The sequence below is a fragment of the Artemia sp. Qi Xiang Cuo genome, chromosome 20 (assembly GCF_049724085.1).
Source record: "Artemia sp. Qi Xiang Cuo chromosome 20, ASM4972408v1, whole genome shotgun sequence".
Lineage (NCBI taxonomy): Eukaryota > Metazoa > Arthropoda > Branchiopoda > Anostraca > Artemiidae > Artemia > Artemia sp. Qi Xiang Cuo.
This window is the reverse complement of record NC_142813.1, coordinates 18,202,015-18,227,415: the sequence shown is the minus strand read 5'-3', so window position 1 is coordinate 18,227,415 and position 25,401 is coordinate 18,202,015. Positions and strand designations below refer to the sequence as shown.

Here is a 25,401-nt window from a genome sequence, read left to right as displayed (position 1 = left end):
CGTATCGAGCCATTCACTCTTTACAAGGTATTTTTGTACTATCGCGTGTACTTGTTGTTACCAAAATTAGTTGATACGCTTTGTTTCGTATTTACGCATACGGTTTTAAAGACCAACTAGCCTAAATTGAAAAAAGGAAGTTCAACGACGCACCAGAAATTATGCTCGTTCACATTTCATTTAATTTTATTTTGATTTTTTCAGGGTTCATATTCGATATGCTTCTTAAAATCAATATATATTGCTAAAATAAATAAATAAAAATATATGATTATGGTCGATGCAACCCCGTTCGCGATTCCATAGGTACCTCTTATACTATTTCCACTTGCATTTACTACAGTTAATAACTTCTGGCATCACGTAAAAAACACACAAATTTACCGTAAGTCTCACACACAGCCAATACTATCTCAATACTTTACCAAAATTGAAATTTTGAATATTTTAAAATATATTTTGCTTATGACACATTGAGATCTATCAATTGTTTTTTACATTTAACCGCGATTTTATTACCGAAAAAACCCATCAGCTTCAAATGCTACCATTGCTACCGGTTAAAGAAGATTGAAAAACCAGCTTTAGAGAAGAGAGATTTCTGAAATCAAACCTTAGCTTGTTTTTCTTGTACTACTTTTCCAAGATGAAAACAGAGAATGTGTTCCTAGAGGAACACCTCTGCTTTATTTTAATCTTAAATTCCTTCAATGCCAAAAGGGAGCTAGATTAATCTGGAACCTTTTTTTTAAATAATATATCAAGGCAAGGGTAATGAGGTCGGCTTGAAGGATGGTTTATTTCGGAAACCTCTCTTGTGATTACATTTAGCACGGTTAGAGCTGATTAAACCAGCTTTTACAATCTATTAGAATTCCGCTGATTTTATAAAGCATTGAGATCAATCAAATTTTCCAAGTCAAAACCTGATTCTATCACTGGAAAAATTCTTCTCTGATTAGGATCTTCCCATTGCTGCTGCTGATGAGCCGTCGAGTAAGCATCATGATAGTGATTATAATCTACATGGTGATAACCCTGATCATAGTCATTTTTCCAATCTGCCCGTTGGATCTGCTGTCCATAAACTGTTAAATCAAGGCTTGTTAGTGTATGACACGCTGAAGAATCATCACTAAGATCTCCAGAGAACAGTTCTTCTTCGACAGAAACAGGTGTCAACTCCGTACAGCTGTAACTATTCCTTAATATGTCCGAGTTTCTCTGACAGTAACTATTTTGGTAATTATAATCATGATGTTCGTAATATACATTGTCCCTATTTTCATGGGGAGAACTCCAATATATGTCATTACAAATTTCTGATAAGCTTGGGTTGCTAAGAGAAGGTAAATTGGTTTGATAATAGTCTATATCTGGGTCAGTATATGATGGTCTAATATCCAAGGTTTTATTAATTTTTTTCTTCTTTACCTGTGGATATGACCTACACGTCCCCGGCTTCAAAGGCTGGGAAAGCCGCCGTTTCTTATAAGTTCCACTCTCTAACGATTTTTCAAATTCTGGTTCTAACCTCCAAAAACCTCCTTTCCCTGGTTCATCCTTAGCTCGTGGTACTTTGACGAAGCACTTGTTCAGAGATAAATTATGGCGTATAGAATTCTGTAAGAAATAAAGAGTGGTAAGTGTTAAATAGTCATAAAAAGTACGAGGGATTATAAAATTAATCTAAAAGGGCTTTTCAAATGGAAACACTGCAAATGTCTAGTAAATAGTTTACTGGAAACAACATTAGGAATCTTTAAAAACTCTTTATCCATGTTTGTAATAAACTTGCTCTCTTTGATACAAGGTCAAATGTAAATGCATAGCAGTCAGATTTGGAAAATCATAAACTGAGGTTTCCCAAAGTGTATAGCGAGAATGCCACCCAAAAAAGAAATCACAGAACATATGTGGCCACGACAATAGCAATTATCTAGGGGGATTTTCGGTGACTCGGAGTCTACAGACAATATCCCTGAGCTCTTTTACGATACCCTCCTCCCGTTAAGAAGGGCCGGATCCAGGATTTTCTTAGGGGGGGCAAAATAGGTTGGTCCGATAAACTTGCGTTGGGAGCAAATTTATTTAACGAAACTTGCGTTAATTAAGTAAATTACACTACTTTAGACTGAGTTAGGGGGTGCCCACCCCCCGCACCCTCCCCCAGGATCCGCCACTGCCGTTAAAATAAAACTAAATACCCATACGATTCGCTTTGCAGAGCCAAGAAAAAAAAAATCAACTTGGCATTTGACTCTGTATATTATAGAATCATATTTTTACTTGGGGAATGAGAACCTAAATTTGGGATTAATTCTATAGTCCTTCTAAACCAGCACCTATAAAAAAATCTTTTGAGACTCGATTCCCTAAACTACGCAGATGCGAATCTTGAAATTTTGTGGCAAGAGACTGGACTAAAACACGAAAAACATGCTTTCAGCTTGAAGATTTAAATTTGGGCCTGATAAAAATGTAAAGATATGCATAACTTAAACAAAACGTAAAAGTTGGGCTCAATAATACACTCTTCCTATTTTCAAGTCCAGAAAAATTTCCAAGATTGGGCTGTTGATTTTTCTTGATTTATACGTGCTTTAGATTCATTTATACCAGTTTCAACTCAGGGGTGGATCCAGGACTTTTTTAGGGGGGGGGGGGAAATAGGTTGATCCAATAGACTTGTGTTATGTGCAATTTTAATTAACACAAATTGCGTTAATTAATTAAATTACACTACTTTAAACGACGTTAGGGGGGGGAAGCACCCCCTCACCCCCTGGATCCGCCACTATTTCAACTATTATTAAAGTAAAAACAAAAAAACGGTTATTAAATGATTCGCAAGCCCCTTACAATAGTGCTTGCAGTGGGGATAAAATCACTTGCAACAGGTTGGTTAAACTTAAGTCTGTGTTTCAGTACCCGGAACAGGTATTTATGACCCTAAAATCGCGGTAGCAAATTGCTAACGTTGGAATTAGACCCCGGCACCGTGCCGGCGGATCGACCGAACGCCGCCAACAAGAGGCCCGGTCGAACGCCACCGAAGTGTCGCAACGCCGCCAGCGCGCCGCAGGCACGCCGCCACCGGCAGAGGCGGCGGCGTTCAGTCGACTTTAAATCAATTTTGCGGAAATTCTTTATTGCGTCATCCGCAAAGTCGGATCTTTTCCTTCTCGTGTGGTTTAGTATTTCGATTTTCTTGATTAGAAATTAAGCAGGGCTTGCACTATCCCCGAATTTTCGGGTATTTCCCCAAAAATCTATGCGTCACCCCGAAAAAAAAATTTGGTTCCCCGAATCCCCAAAAATCACGCAATCGCGGTGCCACCCCTAGCGATTTATCACCAGTGACTTTCCCTGCCAAATATTACTTTGCATACCATAATTCTTCACTACTCTCTGGTTCGTTAATTTTCGTCTCTTGTTACTTTGCATAAAAACCAGACAGATGCAATATGCAATTGCATTGCAAATATTGCAATATACACAGTTCTTCATATATTGACAAAAAAAAGTATCGTCTTTATGAAATGAGTTTAATTGACAGCATTCAACGCAACATTCACTACAGTTTGATTTTGAATTTGAAATTGATAGCAGAAAGATCGTTTCCATAGCTGAATTGTAAGTTTGCAGATTTTTTTTTTTTTGCTGTTTTTAGATAAGATTTTCTTAACGTTTAATACTCAATTGTTGAACGCCTGATAGATTAAAGAAAATACAATCTTCTGTCTGAAAATATTTTAGCCCCCCTCCAACAAAAAAAAAACCTATTGAGACAAAATTTAGCTATAGACTAAGCTATGTACAAGGTTGGGGAATTTAAGATTGAAACGGAAGTTATCCCAAAAATATGATTCATAAAAAAATTGTAAATTATTGCTTATAGGGGGGGGGGGATAGGGGGCTATCATTTTAAAATGATAATACCTCATTTTTAAAAGATAATACCTCATTTTTATATTGAAAGCAGGGATGCCAAAAAGATATTTATTTTTTTCATTTAAAGCGGAGATGGAAGAGAATACTGTCAAATTCCGTGGGAGACCATTGAAATATTTTTGATAGACCCCGGGCCCCCTATTGGGACTTGTTCATTGTCTTGGGTATTTTGAAATTTCTCATAAGCTACTGGCCTAATTTGGATTTTGTGTGTGCTCTCTTTTAATTAGATTCTTTGGATCTTATTGAATGCCACGGCGAATCTATGACTCAGTTTTCCAATAGTTTGAGGTATATCTGAATATTTTCGCCTTTTTTGTTGTTGTCTTTGTACCCCTTTACTCAAACCCTCAATTTTTTTTCAAGGAACACTAAGCTGTTTAATGTTATTTCGCGTGTTTATTTGAACCATATAGTGACCTAGTTAATTATTAAATAAATTATTTTTTTAATGTAAAGCTGAGACGGTATCCTAGCAAGGTGGTATCCAGAGGGGGGGTAGGGAGGTATAACATTTTAATGATAATATCTCGATATTTTTTTTTTTTATGAAAGCAGGGATGCAAAAAAAGTTAATTTTTTTAATTTAAAGCAGAGACGGCGTCCTATCAAGGTGGTATCAAGAGGGGGGGCGGTTTGGGAGCTATCATATTTAAATGATAATACCTCGATTTTTTTTTTGAAAGCAGGGATGCCAATAAGTTAATTATTTTGTTTTACTTAAAGCAGAGAAGGTAGCCTATCCTATCAAGATGATGGTATCCAGAGGGGGGGGGGGCATAGGGAGTTATTATATTTAAGTGATAATACCTTGATTTTTTTTTCTGAAAGCAGGGATACCAAAAAGCTATTTTTTTAATTTAAAGTAGAGACGGTATCCTACCAAGACGGTATCCAGAGGTGGGGGGCATTGGGAGTTATTATATTTAAATGATAATATTTTGAATTTTTGTTACTGAAAGCAGGTATGCCAATTTTTTTTTTAATTTAAAGCAGATACGGTATCCTATCAAGATGGTGTCCAGAGGGGGGGGTAGGGAATTATTATATTCAAATAATAATATCTTGAATTTTCTTATTGAAAGCAACCTCAGTCCACACAAAGTGAATAAGTTGATTTTTACTCGTGACAATTACAGCCACATCCCGCAGTTAGATTTTTTGTCTCTCTTCACTATTTTGAAATATACCTTTTTCACACATAGTAATATTTGGACTTTCATTAGTATACCAGCTTACCCGTTGCCACGATCTTAAAAGAAAGGAAATTCAATGAGAATACCCCAAAGGAAAATTTCTAAATGTTCACTGTCTTAGTTAAAAGTTTTTAACGTCATAATGTTTTCATTTTAGTTTAATTATAATTGAGAAACATATTCGAATCATACAAGATTACTTTGAACTGCTGTGCATGCTCTTCGAAAAGCTGTTCAATTTTCGGATATCGTCCATTATATAAATTCATTTAAGTTCGACCAAGCTAATTGGTTGAGACTGACACATTGATCGGACATTAACTTCCATTTTCCTTCCGAGTACTGAGGTGGGTCATCCACATTTCGTCATTGGGAACTGATGCTTGATTATTTTTTAAGGGGAAATTTTAAGTTATCCTATTCAAAATGATTATAAATGATTGTGGAAAAAATTGGTAGGACAGGTTGATGTGTTTTTGTGTTTTACATATATTTCTGCTTGCAATTGCATGTTCTTTTGTGCATTGTAAATATTGTTTTATGTATGGTATATTTCGACAGTTGGATATTATTTTGAAATGTGAATAAGCACGTTTAAATTAAAGAAGGAAGAAGGCAAGCAAAATTACTCCGTACAATATAGTTGTTCAATTCTAAGCACAAATTAAAAATTAATACTTGATGTATTTTTTTTTAATTGTTATTAAAACCCGTTTTTAATAAATGGAAGGATTTTTAGTAATCTAAAAGAGCAAAAAAAACGATCAATATCAAAGTCGCCCATTTCAACTGTTTTAAAGGTGACACAGCAGATATTGGCAAAGGGCATTATGAAAAAATTAAGCTTCTAAGTTCAAACTTATATTCGAAGTTTGTACCCAGATAACTGACAAATTTTGTGATACGGTATTTTAAGTTTTGTATGCAGTAATGCTCGATGAAAAAAACTACTAATTTTGATAATTATTTATGTTAAGAATACATAGCTAATAGATACTTCAACTATTATGCAAGGATTCTGAAACGCCACATCCATTTCGTTTCTACCAGATTTCTACTTTTCTTGATGATTAACAAAGAAGACCAGTTTCCAGCCAGCGACTTGTGAAGTTTTGAACTCATGAATGGGCTCGAATCTGTTGTAAATTTAAGCTGTGATTTGAGAAAGAATGATGAAAACATTAATGTTTGCGGTCAACATTGATCACGCCGGCGGCGCGCCGCTGACATCTTACCGGCGGCGCACCGCCGATATATTACCGGTGGCGCGGCACGCTGTTTTTGGCCCCGCCGCCGTCGGTCTTCCCTCATCGGCGCGGCACCGGGGTCTAGTTAGAATACCGGAAATTTGAAGCTGTCTGATTTGGCTGCCGACATCTTACCGGCGGCACGGCACGCTGTTTTTGACCCCGCCGCTGCCGGTCTTCCCTTATCGGCGCGGCGCCGGGGTCTAGTTGGAATACCGGAAGTTTGAAGCTGTCTGATTTGGCTGCTAAATTTATGTGCCAAGGAAAATCAGTAATGTAGACAGGACCGTATCCAGATTTTTTTTCGGGGGGGGGGGGGGTAAAAAGGATTTTATTTACAGGGGGTGTTTACAATTTTTTTTTTTTAATGCAAATAAAAATTGCTTTATATTAATTTTGTTACCTTTTTACGAGTTGGACAAACCTTCCAGGGCAGGGGGGCTCGAACCCCCTAGCCCCCTGGATACGGCCTTGAATGTTAGATAACATGATAAAATATGAAATTGGTTCTGATGAGATCATTACTTGCAAAACTGTTTTTTTTTTAAGATAGCACAATTCAAAAATGTGCATGAAAGAAAAAAGGGAAAAATACTCGTTGAAGCACTACCATGATACCTCACCCCTCCTAAGAGCTAAAAATGTAAAGTCATAATAATGAAACATTTGTGTCTATGCTTTAAGTATTCGCTGCTCTAGCCGAAGAAAATTGCTGGAAAAAATTTCTCAGTGGTCCTATCCCTTGGAATAATCACACCGGAGGGACTCAAAACACCTCCCTCCCCCCTTATATTTCGAAAATTATTTTTTTTTGTATGTTTATTTTTTTATCGAAAAGTAATAAAGTAACAATCCTAGATTTTGAAAAATGCCGTTTTGCAAAATTTCTTTGAAATGACTAACGAATACCCCAATTTTGGATATAAAAGAGCACCGAACCAAGTACCAAAGACCCGATTTCAATTAGAACCGCAGCAGGTTGAACTTCACATTTGTAGTATTTGGATAGGTGCGTTTTCCAAGTTGATTTTATGGGAGCCTTCTGGTAGTAATCCTTGCGTGTTTAATAAAATCATCATTGACTCAACATCATAAACCTTTGGATCTAAGCTTCCAAGATCGAAACAAGAAAAAAAAAATTGTATAGAGATCGAAGAAGATTAAGGTATAGTAATATATTAATAAAAGAACCAAATTTTCGTTGATTTTTGAATTAGAATCAAGTTGCTATCAAGCCATGGCTACTTAAAGAAGAAGCCAAGACAGATAGTCTGAGTGAGAGGCAAAGCTGGCAGGTTAAGTTCAGCTTTAAATTCTGAGAAGGCCGATCAATTTTCACACAAAATAAATAGAGCCTACGAATCGATGATATGTATATGCAAAAAGTGTCTATTTATATAACTTTCAAGTTATAGAGGCTATTCTCCTGCGCAGTGGTGTGCTCGTCCGTAAACATACATGCATGCAGTCCGTAGAAAATAAACAGCTGTTATCAAGGTTGCCAACTTCACAAAAACGGAGATTAGTTTTCTTTAGGATATCTTTACATTTAGGGTACTATGTGGCTCATATAGTCCGTAAACATACATGCATGCAGTCCGTAGAAAATAAACAGCTGTTATCAAGGTTGCCAAATTCACAAAAACGGAGATTAGTTTTCTTTAGGATATCTTTACATTGAGGGTACTATGTGGCTCATATAGTCTGTAAACATACATGCATGCAGTCCTTACAAAATAAACAGTTGTTATAAATTGTCTTAAGGGAATACAAAGGGGTTGCCTGTAGGAAAAATGTAGTTATAGTTCCTGTTCGTGAAATGCTCTTCAGACTCATACGGGCAGGGTAAGAATTTAGCACTCGATCTTCTTTGGTTTGGAGGACTAAGCCTAAAATATGAAATCTGAAGGGATGACACTTTCTCTGTGATTCTTGAAATATTTTAAGCACCAACGAAAGATCAACACTCATATTCTTACCTTGTAGGTGTAGAAGGGATGGAGAGAGAGAGGCATCCACAGTTACAATTTTTTTACTCCCTGCCGCTTTCGAAAAATTAGAAAACTAGCATCTAAAAATGTATCTGGTATTTAAGACCCCCTGGATCCCTCTTAAGAACTGTGTGTAAGGGGGTTCGCTTATTTCAGAAAGGATCATCAATTCTGAAGCATTGATAAGCAAAAGACAAACTCTAGTGTAAAGAACAGGTTCATATTTTTGAAATATCAGATATGATATCAAAAACAGACATAGATTAAATAATTAGAAAAAACACAATCTTTTTCAAACAAAGGTAAAGTTTTCACACAAAATTAAGTTTTAAGAGCGTTAAAACTTAAAAAGAAGATAAATTAGCATATCATTTGCATAATAAGTTGTCAACCTCAAGTCCCCCACTAGGATAAATAGCAGCATAATAGGAGCCCCCGCTATTATGCTATAAATTTGATATATTATAGATATTGACCACACCCTAAAAAAAAACACAAGTTAAACTCATTTATACAAATTGGGTGGTGGTCTAGGGGGGAGGAGCCCTCCTCATGCATAGGATATATCCCCATTGCTAGTATGGTAATAGCAACAGCTTTTTTTCGTGTCTGCATTATCAACTTGTTATTGCTATTTCGAATGAAATCTAGAGTCCATATTCTTGCTGGGATTATTCAGTAAGTTAGGATATGCATACTGATAATAGTATATACCCAGACCTTTGAGCAGTGGCCTTCGGAATCGTGGTTTCTGAAAGCCATGACATTAAAAAAATTTCGCATTATGCCTATTGTTTTCCATAATTGATGATAATGATGAAAGATCGTTGTGACCTTTATTACATCCCTCCCATCTTTACTGAAAGATATTTTTTGTCTGTGAATATTGCCACATCAAACTAATATTTGTACATAAATGTATAATAACACAGAAAACATACCTGCCAGCTAGGATCAGCCAATTTGTAATACAAGAAATTATCTTTAATCCATTTATATATAGCTGATAAAGTCATTTTATTCTTACACGATCTCATAGCCATGCAAATGAGCGTAGCATAAGAATAAGGTGGTTTGACGTCCCCAACTGTCTTGTAGTCAATCTCTTCTTCTTCCTCTTTAGGTTGGGGACTCCGTGACGGTGGTCTAGGAGAAGTTGGAGGTGTAGGTGGTGCCGATACATGTAGGTTTTTTATTATATTTAGATTTTGAAGCCATGACAGGCTAGTCAGATCAGGGTCCCCTTTGTTTTGTGACATTGTACCTATAAAAATATCTCAGTATTTTAAACATTTTCATAGCCTGCACGACAGCCTTAAGTTAGCAATAGCCCCTCAAATGCTGAAATTACATGCTGTTAAAAGAAGCAGTATGAAGCATTTTTATTCCCTTTTAGAGGGTAAGGAGGCTTTGCTTATCAGAGCCCATATTTACACACATGGCAATAGTCTATCTTATTTTAGATTACTCGTGACGAAGGTGACAAGAACAATAACCCTTTGTCAAACTCTCGTAAATATTTGGCTGAAAGTATACGATGTTCGAACAACACAGTTTTTTCCACAAAAATGTAAAAGTTAAAGCAGAAACGAACAAAAATGTTTTCTTAGGTCAAACGAAAATACTAAAAAAAACATAGAAGTCGTTCGCTAGTATCCCTCGATGGCAATTCAAGTGTTTTTCGATTTTGTGCAAATCGTGGATATTGGTGAATGACTCGCTTTTTTGGTTGTTAGATATTTGGTCTTATTTCTTCTTGTTTTGGCTTTTATTGGATTTTATTCATCTTTTAATTTTTATTGGTTTGTTTCTTCACATTGATTCTCCGAGTTTGTCTTTTGGTTCTTTCTTTGCCCCCTTTTTGGTATTTTCCTCAAATAAATTTTTGTTCACGCTGAAGAAGAGAGGCGATTGTCCTTCAAAATATTCGTTTTGTGTTTTTTCAGCATTTTGTTTGGCCTTAGAAAAACAAAACTAATTTTGTTCATTTTTTCTTTATATTATGGCAGGCCAATGTAGTTTAACAAATTACATTTATGGAGGAATGAAAACTAAGACAAACATAAACTACTATAAATGATGAATTGAGACTTAAAATGAAAATAAATGATCGTAATAAAGTTTGGGATTGAATAAAATGACAAGAATGTCATTTTATTATTTACTGAAAACTTAATAGAATGCCTGAATTAAAAATTATATTCTGTCAGTTGATTATTCTTTACATTTAAACTTAAATGGGTCTTAATGAAAGGTGAGAGATACAAAAACAAAGTACTCCTTATTTAAAGTAAATACAGCAATTACCATCACTATCTTTATCTCGAAAAACCTTTTCTCCTGTAAATTTGATTAATATTAAATAGATTTTCATTAAAAAGAAAAGCCATCCTCAGCCTTAAGGCGGCGGGGATCATACGACTCAATAGATTGCTTCAAATATTACACACTGAGGTTTCTATTTAAAAAAAAAAATGGAATTAAAAGGGAGAAAACATGATGGAATTTATCATGTTTTAAAACAACTAAAATTCGTATATTTTTTCCCGTGAAGTTCGACTAGTTTGAGCAGTCTCGCGGTTTCGATTTTATTAGAAAGAAAAACTTGCTCAAACATATTCTGTTTTCAGTAAAGTGTTAATGACAGTTTAGCGTCCTGGGCTTGAGTGGGTGGCAGCACAACCGTCCAATTTGATAATTTTTGAGCACTTAAGTTTGAACTCATTGTGCATTGTAATTACTGTTCAATTTAAGTTTTATCATTTCTTTATTTATAGTAATTTCCTATCTTTCAAGTTTACATATTACGCTAGCTATTATATGTTTGTTTTACACTTTAAATTTGCTCTTTACTGTTCGTGAAAATTGCATTAACAAAAAAAAAATCCGTTTATATTATAATTGTCATTGTATTTGCGCATAGATATTAGATATATAGATAGGTTGTGTATTTCAAATCCCAAGAGCCATATACACATAAAAATTTATGAAAAATATAGAAGTCACCAACCGAACAAATTACGAAACACATAGAAACATGATACATAGCAAAAAAAAAACTAATGGTAATTTATCGAGAAAATAGTTGTAGTTCTATATAATAAATAATAATTAATTGTATAAACTTTTCCTTCTTTCTAAGCTTTTCTCTATGTACACACCAATGCGAAATATTGTGGTTACATTACTGCTTTGTAAAATACCAGGAATCAGCAAAACAATCCCATGTAATTATTTTTCCCTTAAATATTAACAGTAGTGTTGCTGTCTAGTATGCTTTAATAGTATTCATATAAGGTTGGTGTGCAGAACAAGCATGGTATTTGCAGCAGTTCCCAAAACGATACAATTGTATAGTTCTTGGTGCAATTTATAGAATACGGTACATTTGAGTTTTTTTTCTACAATATGAATTTACCAGTACATTTTGGTTTTACATGCTCCTTTCTGACTCGTATATTTGTTCAAGTTTTAGTTTATCGAAAATTTTCAATAATATTTCATTGTAAGCTTCGCTTTGGTGTGATGGTTAATTTTTCATATTATGGTTTATAATAGACTATTGCACTACTATTCCCGCTATATGCCGGAATGTAATAATCGGAAGATTCTTCGGTCTGTAAAATTTTCCGTCTGTATGATTAGAGATCCTCAAGGACAAGCGTGGGGCCTGATCCCCCCAACTTATTAAATATGAAAGTGTTTCCCATCTTCCACTTGTTACTGTTCAGGAAAGAGTTTAAGGAATGAAAGAAGCGTCGTAGACGAAATACAATAAATAAGTATTCCACACTTGACGGTAATTAAAACTAAAGCAGGTTTCCGCTTAAGGTGGACTCACATTGGAACATATTATTGTTAAGCAAAATACAGTAAGTAGCACACATATTTCACTGTGGCCATGCAACTTGCAATGTCTTGATTTTCGGCTTCCATACTTCCATATTCAGCTTCTAAAAAACAGCTCAGAATTCATAGGAACCAATTTCACAAAAAAATTGTGAAAATCAAAGCCACTGTAAAAAAGAATATTGGCTATATACTGTGATTTATTTCGAGAACCTCATATTGTAATTTGGGTCCTATGTTTGCAGTAACTTTAAAAAATCAGTAACTTTAAAAAATCTTAATACCAACTTTAGAGGGAAGCAACCGCCAAGAGTGAAATATGTAATAATTGCTTTTTGGCATACGAAGCTTTTCTGATCTCTCAAACTACTCCCTGAACGATCTCGACAGGATTACAAGCCAAAAGAAATGCAATATGTCAACATTTATGAAGTGAGGAGAGTTGGGGGATGATTCCTGGAGCCCTACAATTATGTACACGCTAGTTTTCGACCAAGTATAACATGCCCACTCTTCTACAAGAATTTATTTATGAAGTCTTCGTTTCAGAATAGGGTATTTGATTAGCTTGGGACACCTACCCAGGAGAACACAAGCCAGTTGGCGGCTATAATTACAATTTTTGCCCTGTCTTTGTTATCATTTATTTTAAAAAAAACCTTTTGATGCCAACTTTAAGGAAAATAATCACACCCCGCGTTCATTAACCTTACTGTAATTCATTTTTGTACTTTTGAACGTTCGATGGGCAATTGCAATTGTTGAAGTGCGTTCAACAGCGCAAACTACCTATTTGAATATTGAACGTCACAGCTCAATAAGCTGCAACTTGTTCTTTTCTGTATAGAAAACCACTGGTGTATTTGTCTATCAGGATAAATTAAAGATCCTACTGTTAGAACCTTTCTTAAAGGATGTTATGGAGCGGCAAGATTTTTAACTTTTTTTTCATTTCAACTATAATTTATGGTACAATGTGAACACCATAGGCGTATAGAGTGGGATGCTAGACAGTTAGACTCTGAACATTTCTTCTAATTTTCAAATTAACCGTGTAAAATTGGATTTGCTGTTCAAAAAGCAATCAACAGGAAATAAAGGAAAGATAGAATATATATTTATGGAATAAGACTAGATTTTAAGTTAAATATTTCGAATTTTGAATGAAGAGTTTGATTTTATAGTTTGTTTAGAATTTTTAGATTATAATAAAGTTAGCTTCAGAATTTGTTCAGTATTTTTAAGTTTATATATTAGGTAAGATTTAAATTTAATTGAATATTTAGAATGTATGGGGTTTATGATTGAATATAGTTTTATGGAAATAATATAGAATTTTGTATGATGTAAAAAAAAAAAATTATAGAGTTTAGATTTGAAGTATTTGAGACTTAGATTGTAGGGTTTAAATTTGAGGTGTTAGGTTTGAAGAGTTAGATTTGAATTAGGGGAGTTTATTTTATATAAAAAAAAAATGAGTAAATTCTTAGGGAATGTAGAAATAGTATACAATTTTTTGAATTTTTAGATTATAGATTTTATATTTAGTCATTTTGTAATGATTGTTTGGAATTTATTTTAAACTAGTGAAATTTATTTTATATGTTGAGGGGGATAAGATACACCTGGATTGTGAAATATTTGGTTTTTGGGAATTTTTTTGAGGATTGTTGTAGCTACTTAACAACGCAAAGCCCAGCGAGAGTAGAGTGTGTTGAAATGTGATGCATTAAAAAAAAAAAAAAACGGTATTATATTTTTAATTTTTTTTCTTTTATTTATGTAAATATAATGAAAAGTGTTTTAAAGTGTTATAAGAAAGGTGAATGTATTTTAAAGTACAAAAATGTATATGCATTGTAAATTTGTATTTTAATGTTATACGTTATAGGCCTAATGAATGGGAGCAGCCCCTTGCCTAAGTTTTTAGGAAGAAGGTATAAAAATGTACTAGGAGAGAAAAAATTATGTATGTGAGGAATTATAAAGTGGAAAGCTATGGAACGTCGAGTAAGAGGTAAGATAGATAGTTAGTAAAGTAAAGGAGAAATAGGGACAAATTAGATTACAAATAAGCAAGGAGTTTTAAATAAAAAAAAAAGAAGAAAGAAACAGGATTGATTTTTTTTTTCTTTCAGGAGTACGAAAAGGAAACAATAACCATTTTGGTTCTATCCATTGCGTGAAGTATCACCAACCTGTTATTAAGAAAACGAAAAAGAAGAGCACACGCAGAAAGAAGGACCAAATACCGCTGGATAAAAGAAAGAAAAGAAGAAGAATCTAAAATATGTTTTAGAAAATGATTTTGTATTTTTCCAATATTATAGTCTATTTTTGAAAAAAAAAACAGCAATCAACAGAGCACAGTAATTCGCTAATTCCATAAATAATAGTAAAGGATTACAATAAACTATACTGAACGAGGAAGTAATGTCGAAAAGTTCGTATAGCCTGCTGGGTTTTGAGCTGGGATAATCATGTGATCATTTAAGGTCTTATTTAAATATTCCTGAACAATCACTGGAACAGACTCAATATTTATAAAAATATAAATCTAAGAATGGTGTGGAGATCTTCGGACTGAGGGTTTGTAATCTACACCAAAATCGTACAATACTGATTTAGACAAAACGTAAATCCATGGTTCAAACCGCCGCTCTTTTTCGCAAGTTACCATAGTTCATTAGTTTATTATAGCCGCTATTTACCATAGTTCACACGGCCGATATTCCCTCTTTTAGGCGATTGAATAAAAAAAAACAAGTTTTTTTTAACTGAAATTAAGGAACGACGTTAAAACTTAAAACGAACAGAAATTATTCCGTATATGAAAGGGGCTGTCCCCTCCTCAACGTCTCACTCTTTACTTTAAAGTTTTTTATTGTTTAAAAAAAAATAAGAGTTGTGAGAAAGTCAAACTTTAGCGTAAAGAGCGAGGCGTTGAGGAAGGGAAAACTGCTTTCATTTACGATATAATTTCTATTTGTCTTAAGTTTCAACATCACTCCTTTCTTTCAGTTAAAAAAACTTGTTTTTTTATTTAATTTTTGAACGTTTTTGAATTAATGCAGGTTTTGATATTGGCTCACCGTATATGAATAATTAAAACGAAATCTGCATATTAATTTTACTTTTATTTGGTTAAATGGTTTTCTCGAAACTTGTTTAATTTTATTTACGAACGTTTTTATTAGTAATAAATATAAGTAACTTACGAATTAACTCACGTAACGAACTTCTATATTCATATATTTTTAATACTTATATTAGGGGGCTCGCCTACTAGTCAATGCCTCGTTCTTTAAGCTAAAGTTCGAATTTTGTTCCAATTCTTTAAAAATGACCCCTTAATCACAAAGGCCGTTATTTAGAATAAATAGCTCTTATGAAAGTACTAATAAATCTTTGGCTTAAAGAGCGAGGTACTGACTAGGGGGTGAACCCAATCATACACGTAATATTTTCTGTTCGTTTTAAGTTTTGATGTTACTCCTTATTTTCAGTTGGAAAACTGTTTTTTTTATATTTAATTTCTGATTTTTTTATAAATAATGCTGGGAAATCAGGCGCCCCCTTCATAGCAATGTCCCTTCCACCATGAAAAGTTCTTTCATGGAAAGATCCTCCCACATAACCCCCAACCCACCCACCCCCTACTACCAGAAAACCCCCCCTGAAAACTTCTGTATACTTCCTAATAACCAACACTATATGTTAACATTGGGCAAAGTTCATAACTTTCAGCCGTCCCTACGGGGACTTCGGGGGATTAAGTCATCCTAAAGGACATATTTATCATATTTTTAACCATGCTGAACAAAACAACTATCTCAAAATTTTGATCAGGTGACTTTGGGAAAAAATGAGCGTGGGAGGGGGCCTAGTTGCCCTCCATTTTTTTGGTCACTTAAAAAGGGCACTAGAACTTTTAATTTCCGATCCAATGAGTCCTCCCACGATATTCTAGGACCACTGGGTAGATACGATCACCCCTGGGAAAAAAAACAAAAAAACAACAAAAAAAAAACAAATAAACACGCATCCCTGATCTTTCTTCTGGTAAAAAATGCAAAATTCCACATTTTGGTAGATAGGAGCTTGAAATCTCTACAGTAGGGTTCTCTGATACGCTGAATAAGATGGTGCGGTTTTCATCAAGGTTCTATAGCTTTTAGGGGGTCATTCCCCCTTTTTTGAAAATCAGCCAAATTTTCTCAGGCGCGTAACTTTTGATGGGTAGGACTAAACTTGATGAATGTTATATATTTGAAATCAGCATTGAAATCTGATTCTTTTGATGTATCTATTGGTATCAAAAAACCTCGCTTTCTAGAGTTTCGGTTACCATTGAGCCGGGTCGCTCCTTACTTACAGTTCGTTACCACGAACTGCTTGATTATCTCACTTTCTGCTCACTTTCATAAAATGTCTGGTTCGTTTCAGCGATGTTTTAAAAATGCGCTGAAGCTTAATAATTTTAGCTTCAACGTTAAATCACAGATTCACATTACCGCATAACATATAGGAAAACAAAATAAGAGTAAAACAATAAAGTTGACAAACAATAGAAAATATCCGTTTATTTATTCCAAGACTGAAAAACAACACAATAGGATTATATATATATATATATATATATATATATATATATATATATATATATATATATATATATATATATATATATATATATATATATATATATATATATATATATATATATATATATATATATATAGGCTAACTATGAAAGCTTGAGAAACAGTATCTGAAGAGGGAGGATTGAAAAGCAGATAAAAGACTACCCCAGAATGTCGGCAAGGCCAACCGGTATAAAACCATGTAAAGTATATAAACAGACGATATTTTAAAGTAGTTTTATTTGAACAAGTTTAATAGCAAATTTCTTAATTTGGTCCGAAGTTGTCACAAAAAGATTAATTGGAAACTTGAGAATATTTTCTCATGAGAATTGCATTTTTTGCTTAAAATTCAACAACTGTTGCAAAAGAAATTGTAGCTGTCTGAACCTTGAGTAACATGCGCACTTTCAGTTAAAATTAATTTATCATACCTCTGTTTTAAAGGGGTTATATGCATAATTTAGGACGCTCGATCCTGATGGAGCTGCAAGGACTATGTCGCCCACAGACGCTTAATTGGACCTTTCAATTGTCTTGATTAAAAACGTAACCATGAAGGTTTGACCTGGTGCCAGTCAAGCCCGCACGCTCCTTGGGGCGGGAAAGGATGCCTCACTATCTCCGTTCCGTGTTGGCCGACCAAGAGGAAGCTATAGCTTTTAATTTGGGAATGAATGATCCCTCCTCCTCTAAAATTTGTAGGACCCCTGTTCTATATGATAGTGCACGAAAAAAAAGTATTTGGCCGATATACCATTCTTTCAGTGGCGTCAATTAATGAAAATTAAGGGAGTGGGAATGTATTTTTTTTTTAATCTGGGGGATTACAATTATGCTCTTTCTTCGATGTTTTCAATGAAAACCCAAAAAAGACGTTTTACAATGAAAATACCCAAGGAAAAGGTATTTTTCAAAATCTAGGAGGGCAAAAATCTAGGGGGCACATGCCCCCCCCCTCTCTCCGAATGTTGCCAGTGCACTCTTTGCTTAGTCAACGCTTTTGCTTTGACTTAAAATCATATTTTGGTTATACGGAAAAAGAACAAACGTACAGCCTAAACAGATTGACAGCTTCTAAAAACGCAAAATGTTTTATTCATAGCATACAACTGTATAGTGAATTCAAAGAGCAAAAAGGGCTGTAGACATTTAGGGACATTTTTTGTCTAAACTATCGAAGTTTTGTAAGAATTAATTTTGTAAGAATGTAATTTTTGTTCTTTTAAAAAGGGCGCTAGACTTTTAATTTCCGTTCGAATAAGCCCTCTTGCGATATTCTAGGACCACTGGATCGATAAGATCATCCCTAAAAAAAACTCTTCTGGCGAAAAATACAAAATTCCACATTTTCGCAGATAGGAGCTTGAAAACTCTACAGTAGGGTTTTCTGACACGCTGAATCTGATGGTGTAATTTTCATTAAGATTATATCACTTTTAGGGGTGTTTCCCCCTTTATTTGGAAATAATGCAAATTGTTTCAGGCTCGTAACTTTATGAAACTTATATATTTGAAATTAACATACAAATCCGATTCTTTTGATGTATCTAATGGTATCAAAATTCCGTTTTTAGAGTTTCCGTTACTATTGAGCCGGGTCACTCCTTTCTTGCAGTTCGTTACCACGAACACGAACTGTTTGATTTTAAACTTCGCTGCCCCAAGGGAACATTTTTTTATTACACTGAAGATATTTCGGAAAGAAAATAGTTCATTTACCCTCAGTCATGAAATCGGAAGCATGCACATTCTGAACTTTCTTAGCCCCCAAATATTAACAAAAAGAGTTTAAAGTCAAGAAATCAGAGAAAATAAAAACAGCTAATGTTTCTCCTTCCGTTAATGAATATTATGGATCTCACTTGAAGCGCAGACAATAAAATTGGAAAGAAAATAGCTGATTTTCAAGCCTGCATCAAGGGAGGGTTGGGGGGTTTGAGTCGCCTCTCCTGATTTTTTTCGTAAAAATTTACTAAAAATACATATAAACATACTTTTGATGCGTTTTTAAGATTTTAGTTGTAAACCTCACCCCCCCCCCCCTAGAACAAGATCTTGGATGTACTATTGCTGATCTTATTGTGTGTTCAATTCCTGTAAAAAAAAAAAAAAAAACTATTCACCTCAAGCTGGAATAAAATAAAGTAATTGTATTCCAAATGTTCTAAATCAATATCCATAAATTGATAAACAAAATATTACAAAAAAAAAACTATCACAAAAATTCAAAACTTTTCTACCCCATGCCTTAAATCGAATGTCAAATACAAGCACTGAACTTTCAGAAGAACAGGAATATTCTCAAGGGGATAAAAGGGGAGAAAGGTAGTCCTTCTGTTAATGACTGAGCAAAAAAAGTTGATCCTTCTCATTTGTGGCGCTAAATAGACTACAGGTGGGTAGATTACTAATCTTGTTACCCTTTCAAGAGCTGTCATAGAAAAAAAAACTTTAAGCTCTTCAGCCCCCGTCGGAAATAGGAAGTCGGAAGTAAGCAAATTCTGAATGTTCTCTTGCCTGATGTGACTGTAATCAAGCAGCGGCTGCTTCAGCGTCCGTTGACAGACGTCTGGCGCAGGTGAGTTGGGTAAATTACTAATGTATGAATGATGCGGGACAAAAGCCCGCACGCGACGCGTTCTTTCATTTTTCCTGTTTGAAGCACGTGGGTTTGAATTAGATTAAATCAGGAGTTCAACGGATGAGAAAATTCTTGCTTTACCTGGGAAAAGGTGGTCTTCTTTGCCAGGGGTATCTAGCTTAATCTCTTAGAGTGTCTACCTTTGTTTGCAAAATACCGAGGATTGAGAAGGCGACGGTTTTGCGTAAAAAAATCAAATAAAACACAAATTCAAAAATCACCAAATATAGATTATATTCAACTAATCATAGACACAAACCTGCACATTATTTTGAAGATGTTAATTTCTTTGGTAAAGTTCTAGACACAATACTTTTTGCTATCTTGGAAAGTGGTTAGGTTAGGAAAATGAAATTTCCAGGGATGGATCTACCAACTTAAGTATGTCATGGGAAGGTATTTTGAAGTACCTACCTCCACTTATTCTCCCTCTAAAGGGCACCTTTGACAACCCTTAAAAATCTTTGTTTAATAGAAGTGAAACCTTAAAAAATAGATCTTCTGCTCAAATGAAGTATAATAAAAGCATCTTCATAAAAGACCAGGAAGTCCAAATGTTGACCCAGGCAGTTAAAACACCTGTAACATTGAAGTTTTATTCCCAAGTAAAAGAAATATTTGGATTTGAATATTATTTTAAACTAGGATTACCGGGGGAGACATTGAGGACTTGGTTTCGGATTCGAGCGAATTGCCTGCCACTAAAAAATAGAAAAAAAGTATTTGAAAGAAATAGGGTGGCCCCAGATGCAAATGCGGATTACTCTTGCCCCAGATGTAACCTAGGTATTGAGGATGTCGCCCATATTCTCACCGAGTGCCAGCAACTTTCTATATTATGGGAAATTTTTTTTGAGGGTGGTATTTTGGAGTTCCCGGGGATCCTGAAAACGACTGTAAAAAGGTCAATCAGGCAATTATGTAAATTTGTAAATGAAGCGTTGACATGAATGAGTGAAACTTGATATTTATGTTATTTTTCTTGTGGAGTGTGATTAAGAATACTGTTCTGTATGGCCTGTTTTTTGGCTTATAAATAAAAAAAAATTATTATAATTATTATTAAAAGCATCTTCATATTCATAACTTTGCTCAATCTTAATTTATGAAGGTTCAAAGATCTGTAAATATGTTTCCTAAATTTAGAAAAAAAACCCATTGATATGGCTTGAAGCAGCGGCGGATCCAGGATTTTCTTTAGGGGGAGCGCAAAATAGGTTGATCCGAAAATTTTTTTAGGAGGGGGGCGTAAAATAGGTTAATCCGACAAACTCACGTTAGAAGCAAGTTTAATTAACGCAAACTTGAGTTAATTAAGTAAATTACACTACTTTGGACTACATTAGGGGGGGCGCCCCCTGGATCCGCCACTGGCTTGAAGTTCTGCTCAAATAACGGGAAGTGCATTTTTCAAACCAAAACTAGAGAAAAAGAAATTGCAAGCTGAAAATTCAGGTACAATGTTGTTTTTGTCAAAATTCCAATAGGTAATAGACCTGTCAAGTAGGCACATTTCTAAGACATCGAAATCAGAAAAGGGTTAATATAGTGGCTTGGTAATGCCTTCCCTAGTATTTTTTGGTCCGGGATTCATTCCTGAAAGTTTTGTTTTCCAAACCTAACGACTTTCCAAGATATCGAAAAGTAGTTTGTCTAGAATTTTACCATTTTTTTTTCAAAGAATTTTGATATTGACCAAACAAATTAGCGATTGTTCACTATTGTTGTGATTTCTTTGTTTTAGCGAAACTATTTTTTTTAGCGAAAATACTGGCTAAAGCTCGTCCAACCCATCAAGTGTAAAATTTCGGCTTGGCCTTCTCCCAAGAAAACTCCAAATATGTTTGGGATTATAATCAAATCCGAGTGTAACCTAGGACATCCAATCTGGTTACTTTTGAGAGGCTGACTTTTGGCTCTTTGAGCTATGTTTTTGGTTTGGTTTGGGTTTTGTTTTGGTTTAGCTTTTGGCTTGGGCTCGTACACCACATGTTATCAAACTCAGCACTATCATCGTATAAAAGAAACCGTGCAATGCACTTCAATTTGATTTAAAAAAATATGTCAATGGCATATACAGTTATTTTTATTCCTTAATTGGGAAGTATTCACAGTAAAAGTAACGATTTCTTGGAAAAAACACATCCTATTTTTTTGGTAATAAAAGTCAGGTGCAATGCTATTCTATAGATATTGGAAACAAATAAAATCTGCGGTAATCAGCTTTTCTAGAATTTTGTTTAACATACTGTTAGTCCGTAGCAGAGTAATGAAAAGGCTACAAATGCTTATATTTATTGTAGCTACTGAAATTGTATCAAATAATTTGCTTAAATTTGCTGAATTCAAATAAGTTTCATTTAAGAAGTCATACAAACGACCATGTAAAGCATAGTAGGTTTTGAGCATCAGACCTTCTAGATGTTGAGAATAAGCCCCAGTGCCATTTCACATATTGTTCTTCAGTTCGGTAACAATTCTTAAGGTTTAAGACGGGGCAAGTTTATATAATTTCACGGCTGTGGGTAAAGAAGTGGTCAAGCAATAAAAATCCATTTAAAAGTTTAAATTTTCAAATCTGTCCCCCTTCCCTTTGAGAAACTTCCGTAGAAATAGGCTTAAAATCCCACCCAGGATTGCCACCCCTAGTGATTTATCATTATTTCTAGTGATTTTTTATATTGCCTAAACCAAAAAATCACAAAATTTTCCCGTAAATCACTAAATTATTGAAGAAAATCACTAAATCAACCAGAAAATTACTAAACCTAGTGATTTTTGTGTCACCGGGTAGCAACCCTGTTCCCACCATACTTGGGGCTATAAATTTCTAAAATTTGATGATGCATATGAATATATACCCGAACGAAATCTGCAAAAAAAAAACTGAGACAGTCATGAGAGCCCTCTCAATCGGTTAGCCTCGTCTGACCCATCAAGAGCTATTTAGGAAAACTATTCTGGGTAAATGGTTTCAGTACTAAGTTTTAATTTTTAAATTTTTCTTCAATAACTTCTAGATTTTTGTTCTTCTATTTCTTTCGATTTGGTCACTTTTGATGGTTTTACATTATAGCAGGTAGTAGGGAAGATGGGGTGACAGGGAGGAAAGGTGGTGGGGTGACAGGGAGGAAAGGAGGTGGGGCGGCAGGGAGGTAGGGGGCTGTATTATGGGTGTGATATGGATGTGATATTGCTAAAAGAGTATGGTTTGTTGTTTTGTTCCTTGTTTTTTCATTATTTTTCCTCATCATTATTATTACTTATTATTGCATAAGAGTTGAAGAAAATGGCTAGTATCTTATGCGACATGCTAGTAACAACGTCAGTTTTTTATAAGTAAATGGTAGCGAAGTATACTTTATTTACATACATAAAGTATCACTGTCGCCTTGACAGTGTTAGGCTGAAAGACAGTTTCAGGCTAGCGACAGCTGAATTGCTAGCCCAACATTTGAATGATCATATTGCGATAATTTAATTGTGACTTTTTCAGAGTTTCCTTGCATAATTGTACTTCATAGATACTCATTTATAAGTTTGTATATTAATCATTTATTTTTATTTAAGAGAGATACTTTATTTACCGTCATTGGGTGGTATTGCCACGAAATATTCCCATTAATATGTAAATAGCCTTTTTACACTTTCCCTGACAACCAAGTAAGGGACTTAAACATAAAAGTCCCTTGTTACTTTTACGCAAAGCACGCTTTCAACTAAAAACATAAAGCTCAAGTTCTTGCTTCCATTTCTTTCCAGAACCGCAAACGAGGTTTGAATATTCGATAATTAATTTGATTGTTTTCAGTGTTAATTCCATTACATTCTTGGCCAAGCGTTGATTTAAGACACGATGTTACCTTCAATATTTGAATTGCCTTCATTCTTGATGTGTGTGTGTATAGAGGTTGGGCCGACTGAAGGCTCAATAAGTATGTTTTTTTAGATAATATATTGTAGAACAACATGTTTGGAAATGCGTTGCATCTCCAGAGTGGGAGCCTTATTGAAAATGATAGCTAAATGTTATACTTTATGATACTTTTCTGATACTTTTTCGAAGTTAATTCCATTACATTTTTGGCCAAGGGTTGATTTAAGACACGATGTTACTTTCAATATTTGAGCGGGGGGAACTGCTAATTTACTTTTTTAAGGTCAGTTTAAATTAGAGAAAACAGTATATTCTCTGTTATTTTCATTGATTGCAAATCCCGAGATATTAAAATTGTTATGCGAGTAAGTAAAAGTAGCCGATTCTTGGTAAATGGGAAACAACATTTTATGAATATTAAAAAAGGAAAGAAAGAGATACCCTATGTGTGTTGGCTATATATTTTTAACAAGATATTGGAAGTTTGTTAAGGTTGTAGTAGTTGATGTGGTTTAAAAAGCAGGATCTGAATCCTATAAATAGGCTAGTTACCGCCAAAAATTTTAAAGACAGCAAGCGCACACGTTAAGCAGGCAACCCTAAAATTTCCAAGAGAAAATATGTTTTCAATATAGTTTCTCCAAAGTAGCTTATCGTATAATAGGCCTACAAACTCCATTTTATGTTGGTCTTGCAGCATTTGAGATCTATTAAAGTATTTGGCTTTATAAGTAGGCGTAACTGCACTCAGGGAGGATATAGGTGGGGTAGTTTTCTCCCTCTTGAGACATTTACGAAGTAAACCCTTAGAAAATTAAAAATGGTGACATGGCAAATGCATTTTGTTTCGTATTATGCCCACTTCCCCAGGAGTAATCCTTTGACCTTCCCTGTTAACCCCCAAATCCTATACGTCTATACTAGAAAGATTACAACTTTTCTTACTGAAAATAGGCATAAACGATTTCCAAAAATATTTTTCAAAGGCTAGGGGTGAGGCCAAGCCAAACAAATTTCTTAAGGCTTAGCCAGGAAAATTATTTCATTGCCAGAAAAGGAATATCGTTCTTCAAACAGTAAAAAAAAAGTCAGTTGCTTTCTCTGATTAAGGAGGGATATGAAGAGCTCTACCCTACCTTGTGGGCACCCTTGCTGCTGCTTCAACCATGAAGTAAAAATCCAAAAAATTGTGCAACTTTGCCTCAGAAATGCCAAAGAGTCCACAAACCATATTTAAAAATAGGAAAATCCCTCCTCACTGGGAAAATTTAAGAAAATATCTATAGATTTATCAACAAAAGAACCAGGGTATCCTACCATTAAAAACATATCTATCAAGCAATTAGCTTAAAGAACACAGGGGCAGTAATTCACAGAAATTTAAGAGAGTGGGGAGGGGCTAAGACTTTTCTTCAACTTTTTAATAAAGATACTAAAAGGGTATTTTTCAAGATCTAGGGGAGGGAAATTTTTCTTTCATGAAAATACCAAAAACTATTTCCCGAAACCTAGAGCCTTTTTCCATGAAAATGATGTAAAATGTGTCTCTCAAAATCCCAATCGGCAGTCGTGATAGAATTACAGCTATATGTTATATCCTGAATCCATGCAGTAGATGGCCATACTAAAATGTTGATTGCCAAGGGTTGCAGCATCTTGAAGGCTTAGGGAGGGGGAAATTAAAGGGCCCTCCCTTACTATGAAATCTCGGGATAATTATGGCGTTTCCAGTAAATTCTTAAATTTTGATGATTTTTTGTTTGAAATTGTACTACCTAAAGATACATTTCTGCACCATATGTATGAGTACGATGGATTACTAAATCCATCCAATGAGAATAAAATTTGTCGAGATACCTCTTTTATGCTTGGCACAACGGTATACAGGTTTCATAGACCTAACTAAAACAGTTTTAGCGTCCACTAAATGGGCTTTTAGTTTCAACTTACCCTGGAGATAACTCAAAGCCCCGTGATTATATCCGTTCTATGCTTTGCTA

The 25,401-nt window shown here is 34.6% G+C and overlaps 1 protein-coding gene across 1 annotated transcript; it reads right to left on the bottom strand.

Moving 5' to 3' along the window:
* On the bottom strand, window positions 1-25,401 carry LOC148939957 (uncharacterized). The gene is made up of 3 exons (XM_089105926.1): window positions 25,352-25,401; window positions 9,330-9,652; window positions 1-1,623 (listed from the first exon to the last, which is right to left on the bottom strand). Exons 2-3 carry the CDS (start codon window positions 9,645-9,647, stop codon window positions 886-888), a joined length of 1,056 nt encoding a protein of 351 aa, XP_088962052.1. The 5' UTR covers window positions 9,648-9,652; window positions 25,352-25,401; the 3' UTR covers window positions 1-885.

Coding starts and splice junctions, on each gene's coding strand:
- LOC148939957 (XM_089105926.1), bottom strand. CDS start 9,647: ATGTCACAAAACAAAGGGGACCCTGATCTGACTAGCCTGTCATGGCTT. Junction 1,624..9,329: donor TGGCTGATCCTAGCTGGCAG/GTATGTTTTCTG, acceptor TATTTCTTACAG/AATTCTATACGCCATAATTT.